Source organism: Nannobrachium achirus, assembly GCF_963921795.1.
Source record: "Nannobrachium achirus genome assembly, chromosome: 2".
In the NCBI taxonomy this organism is placed as follows: domain Eukaryota; kingdom Metazoa; phylum Chordata; class Actinopteri; order Myctophiformes; family Myctophidae; genus Nannobrachium; species Nannobrachium achirus.
This window is the reverse complement of record NC_137811.1, coordinates 73807465-73825618: the sequence shown is the minus strand read 5'-3', so window position 1 is coordinate 73825618 and position 18154 is coordinate 73807465. Positions and strand designations below refer to the sequence as shown.

The 18154-nt window shown below is 44.1% G+C and overlaps 1 protein-coding gene across 1 annotated transcript in view; it reads right to left on the bottom strand.

The window, feature by feature from the left end:
* Positions 1–16019, bottom strand: part of LOC308294790 (discoidin, CUB and LCCL domain-containing protein 1) — a 66700-nt gene extending 50681 nt beyond the window's left edge. The window contains exons 1-2 of the mRNA XM_080737649.1: positions 15869–16019; positions 2491–2712 (exon numbers count right to left, since the gene is read on the bottom strand). Of these exons, the coding sequence (XP_080593775.1) occupies positions 2491–2712; positions 15869–15962 (316 nt within the window). The 5' untranslated portion in view covers positions 15963–16019. The remainder of the gene's footprint in view (positions 1–2490; positions 2713–15868) is intronic.
* Positions 16020–18154: the final 2135 nt, after the last annotated feature.

Below are 18154 nucleotides of genomic sequence, written 5' to 3'. Positions count from 1 at the left end.
GGCCTTTAATTTACGAAAAAAAAAATAATAATAAAATAAAACGTACAAATGTGAAACTTGCAGATACAGACCGTGACAATATACTGCTTTTTCCATGTCCATGATATCGTACCATTTTCCATTCTCATATTTTAACCCGTTATATTTTCAATCTATTCATATCAGGAACTTTTTGACTGCCTGCTTTTATCCTCATTTTCCTTGCTCTTGTTTCCATCAGTATTCTTTTTCTTCTCTTTCCTGAAAACTACAAAGTGTACGGTAGTTGAGCTCTTGCATAACTGGAGGACTAAATAACTGGACTGAGCGGGAATGAGGTCTGAGCGGGAGAGCTGAGAGCTGAGCGGGAATGAGGTCACAGAGCAGCGGTCGTCCACGACCACAAATCTCTTTATCTGTGTGACTGTCTGTGTCTGTGTCTGTGTCTGTCTGCCTGTCCGTCTGTCTGTCCTTCTGTCTGTCTGTCTGTCTGTGTCCCTCATGTCATGTGGAGATCCCTGATGTCATCCACATGACATCATAGGCTGGCCTCCAACTACTGTGACAATACTAAGTAAGTAGTGTGACAGACAGTAAGTAGTGTGACAGACAGTAAGTAGTGTGACAGACAGTAAGTAGTGTGACAGACAGTAAGTAGTGTGACACACAGTAAGTAGTGTGACAGACAGTGGCATTCCCATGGCACCGCCCTAGCGTTTAAAATGGATCTCAATGTCAGTGTGCTTTCCTGAGCTTATCTTTTTAGTTGACCTTGTACCAGTTAACTGTACTTGCATGACATTGTACCTTTTCCTATTCAAACTTCTAATACAGTCTTCAATCAATCAATGTTATAATAATGTAAAAATAACGTTGAACGGATATTGAATCTAAATCCAAAAAAAAAAAAGTCATTGCGTAAAAGATAATCAACAAACTATAACTATATAAAACATGGTCAAACATTGGTAAAATTGTCAAATATTATATTTTTCTCTACATTTTTATCCCCCGATTTTGTAACCCGTTTTTCACCCAGTGCCAATTCATATAGCTGTAATCCTGGGCTCTGCTCTCCCTCTGCCAACCTGGGGAGAGCCCCGAACTGAGCTCATGCTGCCTTCAGTGCATGAGGAGTGAGCAGGCTGCTTCTTATCACCTGACAGGGAGGGAGCTTTCCCCGGTTGGACGTAGTGCGTGGAAGGAACACGTTATTCCAACCAGTTCCTTTCCCCTCCATCAGGCTCCCCGGCTGGCCAGGGGGAGGCATTAATTGTCAAATCGTATTACAGAAGAAATAAGCAAAACAGTTGTGAGCTGGCAGATCTGCTATTTTCACTACTTCTGAATGTATTTATTATTTGTTTCACATTTATGGAACGTGTCACATCGTGAAGCGTTCCATAAATGTAAAACAAATAATTAAGTTGTAAATAAGTTAGAGCTGGGATACCCGACCGAAAACCCGTGGGGCCCGACAAGCCCCGCGGGCTTGGGTTCGGGGCGGACGCATTTTCATAATTAATTGTCGGACGTCGATTCGGGTCGGACATATTGTTGATATAGCCTCTGCCTAACCATGACATGCATCATGCACTCTCTCTGATGCTGCACGCAGCGTACAACTCCTCCTGTGTGTGTGTGTGTGGCACTGTGTGTGTACTGAGACATAACTCTGAGCATGGAGAAAAGTCCCATGCTGAGGTAAACGCGTTGTTGTGGTTTGATTGGAAGTGGCGTGCCGCTGAATGGAGCTCTTAGCTTGTGTTCCCACTACTGTCCCTTGCATTAATTGGCTGTTTATTTTTCGGCGCTGTTGTGTGCAGTCGCAGTGCACTGTGCCAGCCTTGTCCGTTCGTCTGTCCGTCCGTCCGTCCAACACACATCACATCACCCAAGTAAATCCTGGCATATACTTCTTCATCATGGCGTGTTCCGTGCCAAAAGTGGCTGATCTACAAGCTCTACAACGCCTCGCATCCGCAACACGTTGTGAGCAGAAACAGAAACTTGCAGAATGAGTGTGCAACAAGTCACTGCAGTCTGACGTCCAGCGCAGCGCACGTTATTTGTTTTATTTAATAATCGACGTAGCCTACTATTTAAACACTTTCACAAGCAGCTGTTGCTTAATATTCACACATTAAGGGTAACAAGCAGCCATGCACTGCACATTAGAACAAGCTTGCTAGTGAGTGAGTGTAAATCAGTGGCTTCCTCAAAGAAAAAGAAATGAGGCGAAAAAGCGGTGAAATCTAAGGGTCAGGCCTTGGCACGGGTCGGACGCTGATTAATGCTCGGACGTCAATTCTGGGTGGACAAAAACTGACGGACACGTTTCGGAACAGACAGAAAGAATTGGCCCCGATCCCAGCTCTAAAATAAGTTGTGAGCTTGTAGATCTGCTATTTTCACCAGTTTGAGTCATGGGGACGCATTGCATTTCTCTTTTGGGTCTCGAGCTGAAAGGTTGGTGAACCAATAGACCAGAGGGTCAGCTCTCAGTCTTACCCAGGGCCGTGGCTCCGTTGGCGGCCGTGACGGTCAGAGAGCCGGTGCTGCAGTTGGGGCTGCTCTCCACGTCAAAGTCCCCAAACAGCAGGCGCAGCGTGCGCCCCGCGGGCACCCTCAGCCTCCACTGGCAGAGGGCATCAGAGGGGTAGGTGCCAGGGTAGTTCTGGCTGGACAGGGTGCCGCTCTGGGGACCCAGCACCGTGTGGCCACAGCCTGAGCCTGAGAACAAACACAACACACAACAAGGAATTTAAGGTTTACTTCTTATTATACAACAGGTAGTCTAGCCCCATATAGAACCTCACCCGTCGCTGCGTCCTGTTGTGCTCCGAGATGAGGTCCTAGAAACATGGCCGCTGGAATCGGGCGACAGCCTCCACATCACAGTTGGGAAACACACAAAACGAAATTTTGGCCAAAAAGTAACGGCAGTTCCGAGCTCCCAGACTGTGAAAACCTTACCTCGGTACATAAAACATGAACTGCGGCATGAAACAACCCCTTAAAATCGCTAGTTTTGTCAGCCGGTAATGTCGAACGTAGCCCCAACCGTCGCTGCATTGAAACAGACATTCGACCAGAGAGGGCGCTAATGCTGCCATTCCGGCTGCAACTTCCAGGCTTGTAAACATTACCGGCTGACAAAACTAGCGATTTTAAAGGGGTTGTTTCATGCCGCAGTTCATGTTTTATGTACCGAGGTAAGGTTTTCACAGTCTGGGAGCTCGGAACTGCCGTTACTTTTTGGGATGTGGAGGCTGTCGCCCGATTCCAGCGGCCATGTTTCTAGGACCTCATCTCGGAGCACAACAGGACGCAGCGACGGGTGAGGTTCTATATGGGGCTACAGGTAGTCGGGCTCTCGATGGAAAACAGGCTCTCCAACCGTGCATGTAATGAGCAGCACTAAATAAAGAAATCAGCTGCGTTGGTCACGAAAGAGAGCAAGCGCGCCTCTCTCCCCACACTATGCTAGGCGGCTAGGCTAGCGGTTTTCATGTGACGTTCAGGGACATAGTAGCTAAATGTGGCATTAAAAAATGAAGTTGACATGTTTTTTTCTAAGGGCAACGGTTGTATAATCGCAATATTACACTCGAGGGTCTGCCTTATCGTGGTTATTTGTCCCTTCAGTCCTGCCTACAGAACTCGCCTGCATCTCGTTCCTGCAGCAAGGCTGTCGGGCCAAATAACCGCGGTAATGCACACCCTCTCGTGTAATATTGCTTAAATATAGCATTCACAAAAACACAGTGATGATTGAATACTTTATTAAGAGTTTGCAAAAAAAATAATTTAATACGGGAAGTATGATTATTGTGGTGTTTTTAATCACGAACGTTTAAGGCCCATTCCCACTGGGCCAGATAACAGAATATCTGTGACAGATATGTCTCTGATCGTCACATGTTTATCCTGCTTCCTGCATGACTTCTTTGTACGTCTTTCTCCTGGTTTGGATGAAACTGGAGATAGAGATGTAACTTAAACAAAAAGCATAACAAGAAAAGGTTTTGTTTAAACCAAAATATATCAATTACTGTAAGACATTCTTGTGGTTCCTTGTCGATAAAAGAAGCAGCGTTTCATATTTAATGTGCAGGAACTACGCACGCACGCACACGCACGCACGCACGCACGCGCACACACACACACACACACACACACACACACACACACACACACACACACACACACACACACACACACACACACACACACACACACACACACACACACACACACACACACACACACACACACACACACACAGATCACGGCTGGTAATTAATTGACCACAGTTATCTCCTCTCCGTCATTAGTGATGTTATCAGAGGATAAGTGGAGTGTTTAGTGCTTAGACTGTGGTTTTACTGCCTCCGCTCTGCGCTCTGTGTGTGTGTGTGTGTGTGTGTGTGTGTGTGTGTGTGTGTGTGTGTGTGTGTGTGTGTGTGTGTGTGTGTGTGTGAGAGAGAGAGCGCTTAGCAACGCATGCTGTGTTTACAGTCTGCGGGTCATAACCGCCAGATGACCCAAAACAACATCCACTCCTGTACTGTACTGTACTGTTATACTGTATATTACATACATATACACCCACCCATCCACCTCTACTGTACATGCATACACCCACCCATCCACCTCTGCTGTACATGCATACATTACAACACTAGAAAGGTGCAATTCTATGAAATTCTGGCATGTGTGCTTGCACTGACGCGAGTCAGCGCAAGCACAGTGGAGGAATCCACTGGGAACAAAGCTACACAAGACAGAGGCAATGAATAAACTAGAGCAGTGGTTCTCAACTTGTGGGTCGGGACTCGGGACCCCCAGGGGGGTCCCCACATTATTTTGAGGGGGGGTCCCCAGATGTTTAGCTAAATGTTAACATTATTTTCTCACGCAACAGTAAACAGACCAACATACAGTATAAGTGACATTTGTGAAAAGTGACAATTTAAGGACTTTAACCCATTCAGGCCGGGTACACATTTTAGTGTATGGGAGGGGCTTACAGTACATGTACAGTATGTATCAACATATTTGTTTTTGTAGGCTAATTTCTGATTTGGGCCTAACTTTAGGTTGGGTTGAAGAACTTTTTAGTATCTGGTCAAACATTGGTCAAACATTGGTCAAATTGTCAAATATTGTCAAATATTAGAGACAGAAATTGTGAAAATAGCAGATCTACATGCTCACAACGCCTCGCCTTCACAATGGTATAGATCGAGTCAAACTAAATGCAATGCCAACTCCTACAATTCCAAGTGCTTGTGGGGGTCCCCAGCTAAAATATGATTATTATGGGGGTCACGGCCTGAAAAGGTTGAGAACCACTGAACTATAGAGGACCAGGTTGGAGGTCGCTAAATGATCTCGCTCCTACTGGCAGATAGATCAACCAAACAGCGGACAGCGATCACTGACCGGCGAGCGACCCGGGCATTAATAAATAGATTAGATAGATAGGTAGATTTAGCGACCCTGTCGGTGATTTAGCGACCCGGTCGGTGATTTTGCAGCCCGGTCGGTAGATTTAGCAACCCGGTCGGTAGATTTAGCAACCCGGTCGGTAGATCTAGCGACCTGGTCGGTGATTTTGCAGCCCGGTTGGTAGATTTAGCGACCCGGTCGGTATAGATCTAGAGACCCGGTCGGTGATTTTGCAGCCCGGTCGGTAGATTTAGCGACCCGGTCGGTAGATTTAGCGACCCGGTCGGTGAAAACTACCGACCAGGTTGCGACCAGGTTGGAGGTCGCTAAATGATCTCGCTCCTACTGACCAGACTTCAGGTCCAAGCACATCATACTCCACATTAGCATACTTGTAATAGAGGTTTCCCATCTTGAATTGTGTCTTGTATTTATATTACATATTATGATGTCTCCTTCTTCTGATGTTTTCTCCTGTCTTGTAAAAATCAAGATTTCTCAAAAATAGCAGATCTACAAGCTTGTGCCGCGCTGTGAGCTTGTAGATCTGCTGTTTTTTTTAATAGCTAAAGCATAAAATAATGGTCAAAGTGGTTGCAGGTCTGAATAATAACAGCAGTCGATGGCCAAAACGCAAAACCTCCTATCTGCAAATTTCATGATTTTTGGATTTCACTTGAAATGAGGACAACAGGCTGTGCAGCACATGGTCAGTCTCTCTGCAAGATCCTTCTGACCCTCATTTTGCCAAAAATGTCATGTGACTGTCTACTCTAGAACATGACATTTGACAGGTTTGTAAAAGTGGCAAAATGCTGAAGCTCAAAACCTCCAATCTGCATTGCCTTGTTGGATTGCTAATGATTGGCGTCAGTTGGTGAAACTTTTGATAGAAAATGTTAATGGTAATACTTAAGTTGTAACAGACCTGTAGAATGTCTTGGTCTCAATTAACACATTCCCCGCCATTTAACAATACCTTCGTACTCTATGGTGCCTCTGGTCTCCATAGACTTCCATGTAATTCATAGTGCACGGATCATGCACACCCATGCCTAGATAATGCACCACGTGTGTCCACATTGCTCACAGCTTTCAAACAAAAAAATCCGAATGGAAATCCGTTCAGGCATTCATGAGATACAAGCCATTATGTTTTCCTAAAATGTAAACAAAGATGGCTGCCATGTTTGATAGATGGGGTTGCTATGGGGGTTAAACATGCAATTTCGCGATTTCTATCATGCCTACTACATTTTTTGGGGTCCAAAATTTTTTTTGAAAATTTTTTTTTTTCAAAATGGCAGAAATTCTCGGGACTATCGGGCCTGGCAGGGAAAGACATTAAAATAATCTCGGGACTATCGGGCCTGGCATGCAATGAGTTAAGTTCTGTAAAAAGTGTTATTTAACACTAATAGCCTAACTATTTCTAGGTAAAAACCTCGTACAGTATCTGCATGTTGTCCACTTGAAATAGTAGAACTAGTAGATATCAGGTTTTGGTGTTGAACACACATTTTAATTTTAATTTTCCCAACAAAGTGAATTTTTCAGATGGGAGGTTTTGGCAGTGTTTAGTCACATCCCTGTGGAACTCCAGCCATCACACAGACAGGATGACGCGTCATGTCCACCCGCTGACACAGAGGTCAACGGATCAGGGACGTGCTGGGCCCCTGATTCAGCCCGGGAAAAAGAGTTGGAGAGGCCCTCATTGCGCACTATAGAGAGAGATCTCTCTATGCTGCTACTCAAAGATTTGCCATTTCAGATCATGACACGTGACAAGCCAGTGGGCCAATTACATGAGTTATATTTAGTTGTAGTTGGGTGGAAACCTTGTATGTCCAAAAACGTTTGTTTTCTATTTATCATTTTAAAAATGATTTAAACTAGTGAAAACAGCCGATCTACAAGCACACAACGCCTCGCACCGCGAGGCGTTGTGTGCTTGTAGATCTGCTGTTTTCACTACTTTTGTGCGACGGCCTTGTACGAGGTTTACGAGGTTTCTGCCCGACAGTGACGATTTACTTTGTTGGCCGCCCAGCCCCCAAAATGGAACGAAGGCCGACATTTTATTTTTATTTTTTTCCTAATGGCCGGCCTGGACCGGCCGGGAATAAACCGGCCGTTCGGGAGTTGTCCCACTTTTCCCAATGGCCAGCACGTCCCTGCAACGGATTCTGGGAACGGTGGAAAGGACTTCCCTCCCAGAAGGAAATCAACTACATGTGTGTACAATAACGTTTAGCAGACTGAGTGGGGAAGTTCACCTCCAAACAGGAGGTGAACCCCGACCCCCCCACTCAGCAAGCAACCCGCAGCAACGCCAAGAGAGCTGGCTCCCTTGGAGGAGCGAGTTACGGCCGCATCTCTTGCAGGGTCGACTCGTTACAAATATGAAAGAAACGAAATATGAAATACCAGGGGTCTTCAACGTTTTCAGGCCAAGGACCCCTTAGTTGAGAGAGAGATGAAGCAGGGACCCCCCACAACCTGTTCATAGATTCCATATAGTTTCATTGTTTGACCAGTTGTTTCATCAGTGTATTTTTGATTCATGTTAATGTGTTTCCAGATATTTAACCACTTGAACCGTCAATACTTAATAAACTTGACCTTTCACTGTACTTAGTCTGCTCTTTTCCCCCTCCAAAGCCCTTTGCCAAAAATAGCAGATCTACGAGCTTGTAGATCGGCTATTTTTGGCTAAAGTTCGCAGAATATGGACACTAGGGTTCAAGTTGTTAATATAAAAAAGGAGGGGAAAACAAGTTTCTATCACTCAAAGATTTGGAGGACCCCCTGTAGTAACTCTGAGGAGGACCCCCTAGGGGTCCCGGACCCCCTGTTGAAGACCCCTGCATTAAACTACAGCGGCTGTTCTCAAACATGTCCATGTCCACAAGGACCCCCAAACTGATATGTATGCAGTATGTGGCCGCAGATCAAATTCTTATGAAAACAACAGATCTACAAACTCACGACACCTAACAGTGTGACGTGTCGAGAGCTTAGATTGTCTGTTTTGGAACAGTATTGGTTCAACTGCTCTTGATGCTACTACTATATAATATATGAACACATTTAGTGGGGACCCCCTGGAACCACGTCCAGGAGCCCTTGGGGGTCCCTGGACCCTACTCATCATCCGCCGTCCTGTAAGACCCTCTCTACGACCATATAAGGGTAGTGATGAATCGTTACCCCCCGCTTGTAGATCTGCTATTTTCGGCACACAGCCGCGTATGAATTCGGCCATTACGACACCATCACGGCCGGACAAAATGCATTTCAGTCGACCAAATCCACTGTAGATGTAGTCGACTAAAATCTTATGATATTTAGTTGACTAAAACTAAAAAAAAAATTGTTCTCAATTTAAGTGCATGGCAGCATCCACACTACAATGATAAAGACAACGATAGCCGTGAACGATATCGTTTGGATAACTTTCCATGCTATCACGTACGTCATGAACGTCAGATAATTATCGTTATCTTTGTCGCGGCTAATGGGAATGGGCCTTAATAGAGTTATACCATGTAACTTTTTTTATAAAACAAATCTTAAAATTGTCCTAACTGTTAAATCGCTAAAGTTTTAGAACCCCCACTCCGTTAATTTCAGCTTCTAAAGCCTTCTCTTTATATGTTTTCTATGAGCCGTGAGGGGGGGAGAATTCCGCGGCAAAATTATGTCATCTGCATCATGTGTATACGTTGGCCAATCATATCACCGATCATAAACACATGGTACACTACCGGCCAATCACAGGCGCATCTTGCTGACTTCTCAGGAAGTAGCTTGCCTCAACATAACAACAACATACTCGGGTGAAGGAGTCCGTTTCTCCGGAATGCCTGAACGCACAGGAACCAGGGACCCCTCTAAAGATAGATCTCGGCGAGCTGCAGGCGGACGCGAGAGGCCCGGTACGCGGCGAAAAACGGCCGAAAGACGCGGACGCGACCGCGGTTTGCTATACAGCTCTGACCACTAGTTGAGCAACTTACACAGTATAGCTTTAAGATATGACTCAAACTAAATGGACTTGCATTCAACAGGGATGGGACGATATGAAAATGTCATATCACGATTATTGTGACAAAAGAAATCGCGATTTACAATATTATCGCGATAATCAAAATCCATTATCCTGGGGCGGAACATATGCCAAAAAATTGCCGATTTACAAGCTCACAACGCGTCGCAATGCGACATGTTGCGTCGCAATGCGACATGTTGTGAGCTTGTAGATCGGCTATTTTCTGGCAAAGACATTTGATAGAGAGTTAAAAATAAAGACTGTATCAAGTACGTATATTATAAGTACCTTTAACCAATAGAGGGTTTAAGTGGTACCGGATATGCAGCTCGGCAAATGAAAGGTGAATTGATCCCAGTGCATGACGGACGACCATATCACGATAAATTAAATATCCACAATACGATTATCTGATTCCTGAGTGTTTTTTTTAATCACGATAAACGATAATATGGCGTATCGTCCCATCCCTACAACAGACTATGACAAACCCCCCCCCCCCCCCCCCCCCCCCTCTTCACTGTCTCCCCCAGGATTCCCTGGAAATGCCACAGCCGTGGCTGTAACCGCGGGCAACCGAGTGTGGATCTGTGTCACCTTCCGGTGGGAGGCCACTTGGGGGGGAGGGGGGGGGGGGTCGCATTCCTGGTAGCAGAACTGGCTGCTGGGGAGGTGTTTGTTTGTGACTGGAGAGGAGAGGAGAGGAGAGGAGAGGAGAGGAGAGGAGAGGAGAGGAGAGGAGAGCTCGGGATATATTTGATAAATGGTGCATTAATATAGCGCCTTACAGAGATTGTGAATTACATTCACCCATTCACACACATATTCATTACATTCACCCATTCATTCACACACACATGCACACACCGATGGCAGAGGAAACCATGCAAGGCACCAACCTGCTCACTGGGAGCAACTAGGGGTTCAGATTCTTGCTCAAGGACTCTTGCACACTAACTCTGGGGGAGCCCAGGATCGAACTGGGAACCCGGCATTCGGGAACCCTTCGTGCTCTAAGACGGCAACTCTACCCCCTGAGCCACTGCCGCCCCATTGTGATGTTTGTGATAGTAATCATTGCTATGGTGTTTGTTTTGATCGATTGAGTGAATGCTTTTATTAAACAGAAATGCAAACAGTACAATCGAATCAAACACTTTGTCTGAAAGCGTAACACCAAGAAAGCTGGTCAACTCAAGAGATTCAATGCACAAATGGAACCGAATGGACCCGGTCCATTTGGTTAATAGCAAACCATTCGTAGACTCTCAGAGTTATGGATTAAACAACACTGAGAAGAATGTATGAGATGCTAGACCTCTATGCTAGTGGTTCCCAAACCTGGGGTCGGGTGCTTGTAGATCGTCTATTTTATACATAGAAAAAGCTATTTTATACATATTGCAAAAAATCGTGAACACTTTTTCACGTCAAGGACCCCTAGAATGATATGTATTTGGCCACCGACCCCCGTCTCAAAATATTATGTATCGGGACCCCCAGAAGCAAATCTTTCAGTTACAAATTCACTTAAAATATATATATATATATAAGATTTGCACAAATGTTCATGATTTTTCAAAAATAGCAGATCTACAAGCTCGCAGAGTGGCTCTCAGTCAGTCAGTCAGTCATTCAGTCAGTCAGCCAGTCAGTCAGCCAGTCAGTCAGTCAGTCAGCCAGCACCTCAGTGTGTTGCTGGGGGAGGGTGTTTGTGTATTACAAACAGGTCCTTGCAGGTGTTTGTGTATTACAAACAGGTCCTTGCAGGTCTACAGCCAGGCCCAGCACACAGGATGCCCAGCTGTCACTCACTCTAAACACAGCAACATTCTGATGTGTCAATCACAACAGAACAACATTCTGATGTGTCAATCACAACAGAACAACACCTAACAACACATCCCCTCAGTGCACCCTCCCTTCCTCCCCACGTCACTCCCGTCCTGTGATGAAACAAAAATGTATTTTATTGTGTCGGGATGGCTGATTTTACACTAGGTTGCAAGCTGAAAATGGCCCATCTACAAGCTCGCGTCGCAGCGACGCGAGCTTGTAGATAAAACGACTTGTCTTTTAGTTCTACTGGATCTCTTCCCTGACATGTTAGTCTAGTTACTTGCGCCAGCAGTACTGCGATCAGCTGGGTATGTACAGTATGTCGGTGTTCTCCTTTGTTTAAGCCCGTAGCCCAAATTATCAGGGACCAGCATTTCTGGTGGCAACATCATCATTAATAGCCAAATGAGGGAGGCCAAGAAGGCCATACATGACCTACTTGTGCACAAGACACAAGGTGGCACCTCGACAGAGTGCAGTTCTAGTTTGTATTCTACCACTTTTTGTGGTCACATGTTCAGATACTGGATTCTGATTGGCTTAAAACAGTGGTAAATCAGTCAACAACTCATGGTAAATGGCTTACTTTTGTGAGTTGTTGGCTGGTTTACCACTGTTTCAGGGTTGTGGCACGAGGCTTACTTTTTTAATGAAATTGTCAATATTAGGCTTAGTTTTAGTCATCGTAGCTTAGTTTAAAAGTAGTTTTCGTCAGTGAAAGAAGGTAGTCGATGGACATTTCTCGTCATAGTTTTAGTCGACTAAATGAACAGTACAGCAGCAGAGTCGACCTATCCAGACCTCTGGCCTGTTCTTTGTTTGCGTCCCTTCTTTTCCTGAGTCTCCCATCTTTCTCAACTCCTCTAAAAGCCCAGTGATTCACCATAAATAATTGACCTTGGGAAGTGAGGCAGTGATTAGTCATGTTCCTCTTCATGCCACTTGAGCCTCGCAGATTAATAGAGAAACAACAGCAGTATTTATGTTCCTGTGGTTTGTATGACTTAATAGCAGTAGGAGGAATAGTTATGTCTGTCTGTCTGTCTGTCTGTCTGTCTGTCTGTCTGTCTGTCTGTCTGTCTGTCTGTGTGTGGTTCACTATTGACCTGTCCTTGTTATAACCATCAGCCCAGGCGAGTTTCTTTCAGGCAACTCTTCTGGTATTCAACTGTGTGAACTCATTCAACGCATCGGAACCACAGGGCCAAACGTCAAACACTTCAGATGGTGCCTGAACCCACTCAGAGCAGCAGTGAAGATGAGACTCAGTAAGCTCAGTAAGCGTTAGGGGTGGGCGATATGGTGATAAATATCGTTGAAGGGCAGGAATTTCAGGGAGGCCATGAAGGCCATGGCCGCCGTTGCCCCTCAGTTTGGCCTTGTGCCCCTCAAACCAATGGCCTGACCTGAGGCCACAGTGGCCTTAATGCCCCAACTGACTGTACTACTTTCTCCCCTGTCTCTCTCTTGTCAATAGACTGTAGACACCGGAGTCTCTTTCTTGTCATGTAGAGACACCAGTGTCTTTTGTTGAGAATCTGAAATCTTAACTCCTGTGTCCCCATCTTTAAACCAATCCAGTGACTTTGATTGGGCGGAGCATGGATATAATTGTAAATACCATCATTTATTTATTTCACTACAGATTCTTTCAATGGACTAAAATCTTGTTTTAATTGATGGCCTTCCTGCCCTGGCATTTTGGCCTTTTTGCCCTAAAGAAATGGACAACACCAAAGGCCAAGTGGCACGCCCCTAAAATGATGAAATTCCAGGCCCGGTTGAGAAGATACAATGTCTCCACGATATGCCTTTTCAGAGATATCGTATGTATTGTAATAAAATGAGATAGCCTTGTAAAAAATCCTGTTGAATCGTTAATACAGAGATTCATTGCAGAATTAATTTAAACCTTTTTTTTTTTGGTTTAAATCAGTTGTTCTCAAACCTTAAAATGTCAAGGTCTCCCTTAACTCTGACAGTATACAAATGAAACCAAATGGACCCGTAAAAGGGTCCATTTGGTTTCATTTGTATACTGTCAGAGTTACATACTTGTAAGGGTCAATTTAGACCTCCCAAAAGGAACCCAGAGAGTCCCTGGACCCCACTTTGAGGACCACTGGTCTAAAATGGTCTGTTACTCCTTTTTCTTTTATTGTTTGTTACCTTGTAGTGATTTTACTGTTAAGTAACTTGAAAAGTAACCATGAAACCAACATGAAAAAGAATCGTTATGAGATTGTGTATCGTGATACAGCCTGGAAGAATATTGTGATATTGTATTTTTCCATATCGCCCACCCCTAGTAAGCGTCCAAATGTTTTCGTTTTCATTTTACCATCCCATGCAAATCCAATACCACTGCGTTTAAATGTCCGGTGCTACGCACCGGTCCTGGACCTGGTGAGAGCAGGAGTAGACCTGGTGAGACGTAGCAGGGGCCCGGACAGGAGTCAACCCACAGAGCCTAGACCAGAGTTCCTCTCCCAGTCTCGGCAGAGTAGTTCCGGAGCGGTGGAGTGAATGGTCCTGTCTTTCCCTAATGGGACTGATCGTGGGTAGCTACTGGGACGTAAGTCGGGAATTGATCGACCCTGGCTGGGTCACCTGAGTGAGGGGTATGATGATGTTGCGAGACCCGAAACCCCAATGAGCTTGGGCTACATCACTGAGGATACGCCCCAGGTGTCAGAAGACAGTGTCAGTTGCCAAGATGAACAATATAAAGCGGCAATGAAAGACAGAAGTTATCAAGTATTATTAATGTTGTCATTTTATCAACTGGCCCCTGGCCATTTTTGTAATGAGGCCCCCAGGTTCAGCTATTTGCATATCCCTGATCTATACCAGTGGTTCTCAACCTGTGGGTCAGGAGGACCCCCATGCGGTCGCCAAATTATTTTGGGAGGGGTCCCACTCCCCAGATGATTAACTTAATGTGCAACATTGTTTTCTCTCTCAACAGTTAACAAACCAACATAAGGTTTAAGTGTATAGAGGGTATCTACACATTTCTAAAGTGACAATGTAAGGACTTTTCAATACCTCTAAAATGACAAATTAAACACTGGCCAAAATGTTAAATATATTAGAGTCTGAAATTGTGAAAATAGCCAATCTACATGCTCGATCCACAAAATTTTAGCCGATCTACATGCTCACACAACGCCTCACGTCTCAGGCGTTGTGTGAGCATGTAGATCTGCTATTTTCACAATAGAACTGTGTTATACAAAATGTTATGCCTCGACTCTTAGTGCTCGTCAGGGTGGGGGGGTCCCCAGTTCAAATATGATTATTTTGGGTGTCGCTTCCTGAAAAAGTTAAGAACCCCTGATCTAGGAGACAAAAGCAGAATGTGTGCAAAGCTGTTCTGATAAACACATTCCAGATCACATACTGAGTGGAATGCCTGTGAATCTACACTTTAATGATGGATCAGCTGCTACTAAGAACTACAAATAAAAGGCGTTGACATGCATACACATGTATAAACATGTATACACATGTCACCAGGCTTCTGTACATCAGTGGTTCACAAAGTGCGGTCCTGGGACCCCCACTGGGGCCCTTAGGGGTGTTCCAGGGGGTCCCCTGTATATCACAATAATTTTAACCAACTTTAACCCCATAGACATTGGCTTTGTTGGAAATAGCGGATTAGTCGTGTTGAGACCTTGTAGATTTGCTATTTTCAAAAAGAAATAATCTTGAAAACAAATGAAATATTTGGAATATTTTCGACAACATTTTAACAACATAAATCTAGTTTTGACGGGTCCCTGGCACAAAATATTTCCCACAGCCAAATAGCCTACATATTAATTTGGGGGTCCTTGACCTGAAAAGATTTGGGGAACCACTTGCCCACCCGGTAATAAATATAATGGGATGCCTTTGAATCTGAAGTTGAATTGTAGTTTGCTACTTGTACAACAAATAAATCAAGAGGTCTTAACATACATATGGTTTAATTAGTTGAACACTCACAACTGTGTTGTTAATAAGCAAGCTGAAAAATACATTATCCAAGCAAAAAATGTATCAACATAGCCTATTCCATACAGAGTATAGGATAGGCACGGCTATAAACACAATACATAGGCCTATTGTACAGTAACTAAATATATGAGATAATGAGCATCCAAAATGTAGAATACTTTAAAAAAATAATAATAATACAAAATAAAAAATAAATAAAAAATGAACCAAATAGCAAACTTTACATCAAGGTGCCCACTCCTATTGCCAACTAACATCAACAACAACAACTCTTGTGTGGGTCTCAAAGTGGGGGGTCCATCCAGGGACCCCGTCAGGCTTCCAAATAGTCCCTTACAGCCTATCTGCAACTCTGAGAGTGTACAAATGGAACCAAATGGACCATTTGGTTCCGTTTGTACACTCTCAGAGTTAAAGGGGCTTCAGGAAATTACTAAAAAGTGTAAGAACCAACGGGTTGGTTGGTGTAGTAGTATTACAATAAACAGACATCACCTTCCATCAGATATGAAGTTAAAATAATATTATTTATCTTACCTTCTTGTCCCTGGACGGTTATTGTCGTAAACACACTGATAAAAATCCATAAAGCGCTCTTCGCGGCGTGCGTGACGCCGTGCATGTTTCCCATAAACACCGATAAATACAAGTATTAGTGAACGCAGTGTGCGGGGCGGTGCGGGGCAGCCTGCCTCCTCACGCACCACTTCACTCAAAGTGAACAGAAACTCCTGCTTCAAGTTGTTGCTCTGCTGCTTGCGTTAGAAGGAGAGTTCATCCTCAACGCTGTGTCACCGATGAGCCATTGTGGAAGCCCAGGCTGCCCAGCCACCTCTTCTGTAGTAAAACTAAACAATAGACTTTCACTACTTACCAAAACAAAGACGTTTCTAAGATGGTGAAAGCCTACTTTTCTTGGTGGGTACACTCTGAACCCCCCAACTTACGTCTAAAATACACTTTTTGGCCAGATAATACATTGTTTCGTCGAAGGTTGTAGCTATTCCACAGCGCCCTCTACAGGTCTTGTTAATAGAAATGTCCATTGACCAGAGTTTTGCCTTCCGGTGAAACATTTTCCTTTCTGGCTAAAAGTGTATTTTAACCGTAAAATGGGAAGCTCCGAGTGTTGCCACTAATGAAAGCAGTCTTTTAACGCCCTAAAACCGTCTTTGTTTTGGGGAGTAGCGAAACAGTATTTGTTATTTGTGCTACAGACAAGAGGGTGCGCACTGCTCAGCCTTTCCTGTGAGCTCAAAAGATCATCCGTGACATAGCGTTGAGGGGAACTCCTTCTTTCAGCCCCTGCCTGGGCTGCGATTGGCTCCTCCCGCCTGTCAGTCACACATTTCAGGCGTTCCATTCCCATATTTGGGCAGCGCCGGTGGGCGGGAACTCTGACTCGCGGGTCAGCTGGTCTTAAGACACTCTGGTTCCCAAACCAGGGGTCGCGGACCCATTTTGAGGCCAGACTGGCCAGTGCACCGTTTGTTTGTACATTTTTGAGCGGTGGTAGACCGCTCCATAGCATGGCCGTGTGTGTATCCGTGTATGTATCCGTCCGTGTGTGTATGTAGCCTGAACTACCACTCAGTGACCAGAGAGGGTGATGTTGAGTCTAGTCTGAGCATCAACTGCAATACTCTCTCTCTCACACACACACACACACACACACACACACACACACACACACACACACACACACACACACACACACACACACACACACACACACACAGGCACCCCCCCCCCCCTCCCCACGACCACCGCTCAGTTCACACGGGTGTGATTTTATAATTATTGTTTCAAAAGAGTTTCAAAAAATAATAATAATAATAATTTAAGAACTTTAAGCCAGGGCTAAAAGAAATTTCACCCCAAATGAATCACAGGGGAAAAACGTATAGAAACACTTAAAAATGTGTGAAAGTAGCAGACCTACAAGCTCACAACATGACTTTGTGAGCTTCTACACAGCAAATATATTTTGCAGCTTGAGCTGAAAAGGTTTGGAAAGCTTATTATTATTACAGCTCTAAAAATGTAGTCCACTCGTGCCATCATTTGCGGTGAAACACTGCCACCCTGTGGTAAAATTGTGCAACAACAAAAACAGAACATGGGGTTTCTTTTGTAGCACAGTAGACAGTTGGTTATTATAGTTATTATTATTGTAGTACAGCAGTCAGTAGGTTATTATTGTAGTACAGTTAGTAGTCAGTAGGTAATTAGGCTTCTCAGCTTATTCAAGGGCTGAATACGTAAGAATAATATTACAAGGAGTGGAGAACAAGGTAAATGAACCACCATCTTTAAAACTATACACATGAGTTGTCATATTTGACCTTAAAGTAAGAACACAACCATCATTTCCCCCTGGCTGTGGAGTTGACAGACACATGGGCAAAGTGGCAAACATATTTCTACACAAAAGGTGTTTTGCTGGTCGAAGTACATTTTTAAAGACTTTTATGGTAGGCCTATAATGATTTTTATGTTAAAGCGAATGTACACAGGTCTAAACTTATATCATGCATCTAGGTTTTATACATATTCCAATGTATAAAACTATGTGAAAATGCCTTGGGGTAAATTGAACTTATCCTAATATGAATCACCATTCATATTTTTATTAGGTCTTTGCAACTCAAACTATGCTTTCATTTTGATGAATACACTCATTTAAGTGAAGTTTTCAATATTATATTAATAATTGTAAATATTAAAAGGTTCTGAATAACAAACTTGTTTAATTGGTTTTAATAGTTTTTCTTACGGTTTAAAAAATAAATAAGACTATTTGCAAAAGGGAAATGTGTTATT